Source organism: Octopus bimaculoides, chromosome 25 (assembly GCF_001194135.2).
Source record: "Octopus bimaculoides isolate UCB-OBI-ISO-001 chromosome 25, ASM119413v2, whole genome shotgun sequence".
NCBI classification, from domain to species: Eukaryota; Metazoa; Mollusca; class Cephalopoda; order Octopoda; family Octopodidae; genus Octopus; species Octopus bimaculoides.
Window position 1 is genome coordinate 35,394,791 of NC_069005.1, and position 5,088 is coordinate 35,399,878.

At 35.5% G+C, this 5,088-nt stretch overlaps 1 protein-coding gene across 2 annotated transcripts in view; it reads left to right on the forward strand.

Annotated features, from left to right (window-relative positions):
* Window positions 1–4,750, forward strand: part of LOC106872879 (sodium- and chloride-dependent glycine transporter 1) — a 30,970-nt gene extending 26,220 nt beyond the window's left edge. For both annotated transcript variants that reach the window (XM_014920031.2, XM_014920030.2), the window contains exons 13-15: window positions 233–333; window positions 1,472–1,624; window positions 2,645–4,750. In XM_014920031.2, the coding sequence (XP_014775517.1) occupies window positions 233–333; window positions 1,472–1,624; window positions 2,645–2,815 (425 nt within the window). In that variant the 3' untranslated portion in view covers window positions 2,816–4,750. The remainder of the gene's footprint in view (window positions 1–232; window positions 334–1,471; window positions 1,625–2,644) is intronic.
* The last annotated feature ends 338 nt before the right edge of the window (window positions 4,751–5,088 follow it).

The window sequence follows — 5,088 nt, forward strand, 5'->3', positions numbered from 1 at the left end:
ATATATATATATATATATATAATATATATATATATATATATATATATATAATATATAATATAAAATCTCACATCTCAGAGTTATCACACCTCATTATTTCGTCTATCAGTTTTTTGTTAGAAATGTATATATCACCAACAATAACAACAACATCAATACAAGTGAAACACTTACTTATATATTCTAAATTGTCTTTTTCTTTACTTTATCACAATTTTATTTATTTTTTTAGGATTCCGTAATTTCTGCTTGGATATCAAAATGATGCTTGGGTTTGAACCAGGAATTTACTGGAAGGCTTGTTGGATACTTATTACCCCGCTCGCCATTGTAGTACGTATTTCTCTAATTATAAACCAATGTCGGTTTTACAATTTTATTCAAATTGTAATATAGTAAAGAGCGTGCCTGGTTTTGAAACCGTTGTTAATTATTAATGAAGTTTACCATGTTACAAATATCTGGAGTACCCACTCTCAAGTACCAATATCAAAATTAGCCGAAGCGACAGCCTGTCATACAAAGAATAAACAGTTCGTATGATAACACCAATACCATGATGTGTCCATAGACAAGATAAAAAAACATGAATAACAGCTGATGTCATAACATTCTTTGTACAAATAATGATACTACTTACACTTAATTGTTCTCTTATTTCGTTACAAGTCCACTTCCGAGATGCATTACTGACGTTTTGAAACTTTTTTTAGTAGCAGCATTTATAATAGTCTCGGATTATTGTAATTTTAGTATATTATTACTACACATTTAATAAGTGCACCTGCCAACTTTCGTTATTTTAGATTGAAGGAGACGCCTGTAACAGGACTTTGAACATACTCTGCAAAACACTGCACCTGGACACGTCTCAGCCAACAGCTCCTTGCTCGAATGGCCCATAGTGTCCCAAAAGCATGACTTAAAAGACCCCTCCATGTAGTGATAGCAACTAGTAAGTTCATTATGGCCTGGGCCGATAATGGCCGAAACCAACCTAAGTTATCTAAGTTATACATGTGTGCGTTGTGTTTGTGTGTATGTGTGAATGTGTGCGCGCGCGCGTATGTGTGTGTGGTGCATGTGGATAAATGCATACATCCACAGACGCAGGGACACATACACGCATTTTGACCAGCCATTTAGTGGGTAACAAGGTGGCAAAGAAAATCATCTTGTTTTAACCATCGTATCTGAAGAAGGTGTTGCAAATATTTTTAGTCTCAGACATCATGACCCATTGGAGTGTATGAATTAAGGATTTGCCTTCTCTCTCCAGGATCCCAGACGGGTTGGCATGTATCCAGTTGCTCCAATGATAATAGGTATGAAGCTGAAAGTATATCTTGGGTACTGGATTTGTAAACACCTTATCAAACTCCTCTTTCTCTTGTATTTTTTTTATGTGCGCGCGTGTGTATATACACACGCATAAATATAATCATCTGTTGTTTTTTCTTCTCCTCTACAGTTCATCCTGATTATGTCAGCAGTGGGTAACGTGAGAGCCTCCTACCAAGAATATTATTTTGAAGACTGGGCGCAAGGAGTGGGATGGGCGCTGGTGGTATTGCCAATCATCTTAATCCTTGTCACGGGTATATACCAGTTCTTTAAATTTGGTGTAAGTAAACATTTTAGTACCTCTATGTAATCACACACACACCTACATACATACCACAACTATATCTTTTTCAATCATTACTTATTTCCGTGTGTGTGTGTGTGTGTGTGTGTGTGTGTGTGTGTGTGTGTGTGTGTGTGTGTGTGTGTGTGTGTGTGTGTGTGTGTGTGTATTTATGTGTGTATGTGTGTATTATTTGTATGTGTGTCTGTGCGTAATCTTTGATATATCTATAAGCTCAATTACTTTAACTTACTAAGCTCACTGACCAGAGTTCACACTTTCGGCTTTTAAAGTATATTCTGTAATATTAATGACATAATCTCTGTGACATACCTACACTCGTAAGCAGTTATTTATCAGATAAACCTGTTGCATGTATTGCCATTTAAGGTATTGTTGCTACAATTGCTTAGAGATTACAAGTGACAACTGTAAATATGCGAAACGTCGCAACTCGTACAGCATTGTAGAGATTTTAAATAGTATTTTGAATTGACTTTGATTTACTATAATATGCTGGCTTCCCGTCCTGTTAAGTGTCCTACGACCTTATTTCATGATGTGGAGAAGACTGCTGGTTCAACTGGACAATCAACTACTAGCTGGATCATTCTAATTTTTTATTAGATAATAGGGCATAGAATATCGTCACATATAGAATAAAGAAGCTAATCAGAACTTACTTATTTATCCATAAATCAGTGCTCGGTCCTGATTTCCTGTGAGTAATTGTTACTACTTCACTTAATAATTAATTCGCTTCCAACAGAGCTTACTATTCAATGATCTACATTCCGTTGAACACATATATTTAAGACCGCCTAAAGAGTAATAAAACATGCAAGTGTAATAGTCTGTTTAGGGTGTTGCAAGAAAGCATTTGAGTGTGTGCGCGCGTGCGCGTGCTTGTAAGACGGAGAGAGAGAGAGAGAGAGAGAGAGAGAGAGAGAGAGAGTATTCATAACAGCTGATCATCTTATATTAATTCACAAGTTTCATTTTTATTTTCTCACACAGAGATCGTTTGAAAGAATCTTCAAACCTACATATGACTGGGGGCCTGCTTTAAACGAAGACAGGACTGATCGCTACGCGCCGATCGCTGTATCCGACGAAAACCTACCAGATTATCTAAAGACGATGGAAAAACCTTCGAAACTTGATGATGTAGTTATCACCAAATTTTAATATTGACTTCATATATTTGAGAGAATATTTAAACAACAGCAATAATAATAATAATAATGATAATAATCAGAAGAACAATAACAACAACAACAACAACGACAACAACGTCAATAATATTAATGAAACTACTAAGACTAATATTGATAAACTTTCTCACTGCCATCATATTTCTTATGACAAATGATAAAACTTGCTCAATACGGAGCATAAATCTCGGATTTCCAGACAACGGCAAATGAGATTTCGTGCTGTTTCAGTACGTTATTATAGGTTGGAGTTATTGAAATAAAAGAACTGATACATCCGCTAACTCCACCCACTACTCACTAAACTATGCATATATAATGATATAATATATACTCATCGATGTACGTGTGAATGTTTACAATAAATATTTTTCATTTATATTAGGCAATGTAAAAATATATATAGCTATACTTATAATATGCCCATATATGTATATGCATATACATATGTGTGTGCGTGTGTGTGTGTGTGTGTGTGTGTGTGTGTTGTGTGTGAATGCATTATATATATAAAGTTAGATTATATTCTGTTAAGAACGTTGAAGAGTACAGTACAAAGCTCGTCCACCTTCAGATTTCACCTGGTGCTATCTATCAGTAGTATTATACGTACTTCCCCGATTTGGGTTGGAGATTCTGTAGTGTGTGAACGGAAAATAAGTTGGAATCAACAAGAAGGAGTACAGTTGGGGATATATTTGTAATCACTACAACTGTTTCCACGCAACGTAGTTCTCCAAGTCGCAGGTATTTGGTTATGCAACCGTTTCCCTACATTATGAGATCTAGTTGTGCTTCCTCGGGTGATATATAAATATTGTCTATGTAAACTAACATTCTAGGCTTCAAGCGCATCTTTTCTGTCTGTCGTGGCCTGCGAGGTAGTAGTAGCCACGTAGTGTGTGTGTGTGTGTGTGTGTGTGTGTGTGTGTGTGTGTGTGTGTGTGTGTGTGTGTGTGTGTGTGTGTGTGTGTGTGTGTGTGTGTAATTATAATAGCTGTTGTTTAGATATGACAATAATTATATTTGAACATGTATTTCTGTACTTTGTGAAACTTTGTTTGTATATAGCTGCGTGAAGGCTTTTCATACTACCAATCTTTTGCAACTGAATTATACCCGGTCACAAACGATATCACAGGCATTCACATCATGTGCTTTGTACGTGTGTGTGTGTGTGTTTAAATACATATGTGCGTGTATGTGTATATATGTATACACACACGCGCGCGCACGCACACAAACACACACATACACACACACACACACACACACATACACACACATGGTCTGTCACTATCATGAATACCATAATATCTAATGAAAACATTTCAAGTTTCGACTTAATGGATCTTTTTCACAAAATGGCCCCCTATTTTTCGTCCGCAGTTTTCAGAGAATTGAAATGAATTCTGTTAACATTAAAGATATTTGATAATGCATATCATTCAACCGCTCTCATGTTGAAACAGATCCATTTAGTCTCTACATACCACATTGGTCTGTATCGTATAACAATATATTCCTATGTAGTCACGTGATTTATTCTTTATGATTCTGCATGTAAGCGTGACATATTATCATGTAGACTACTTAAGCTTTCTGTTACATTATGACACAGCTCTGAGCAGCTCCATGACCTCCTATTCCAAAATATATTCGAAAAAATATCCTATTCCTACAAGTTTATCTAAACTGAACAACTGTCATTAAATTTTTATAAACATCTCTTCACAATGAAATTCATCCAACTGAATGTATGTATTTCTTCGGGAAAATTTCACAAACATTTATCCACTACTTAATCTTTTATTTTTATTATATAACTACATTTTCCATGGTTTTTATAACACAATTTTACGGTAGTTTTTGACAATATCATCAAAAATAAAAAAAGAAATTCAAGAAACATTTGTGTTGTTTTTTATTATCAAGTTGGCGCCTGTACAACCACATGTCGCTTTCAGGGTTTCAGAAAAACAGTTCGTCACATCCCTGGCCAGCCACGTATGACGCCTCAAAGATGAAGGGACCCGTTACGATATCAAGAGGAAGATCTCAGAGTGGCCGAGAATCTACATTAACGGGAGCGAACGCTGCAAACTTTGTATAAATGGGCGAGCAAGGATACTAAAAGGCTCGTCCAGACATGGATCACTGAACACTCGCGAGGAAATTTAGTCCTTGCATATATATATATATATATATATATATTATATATATATATATTATATATATATATATATA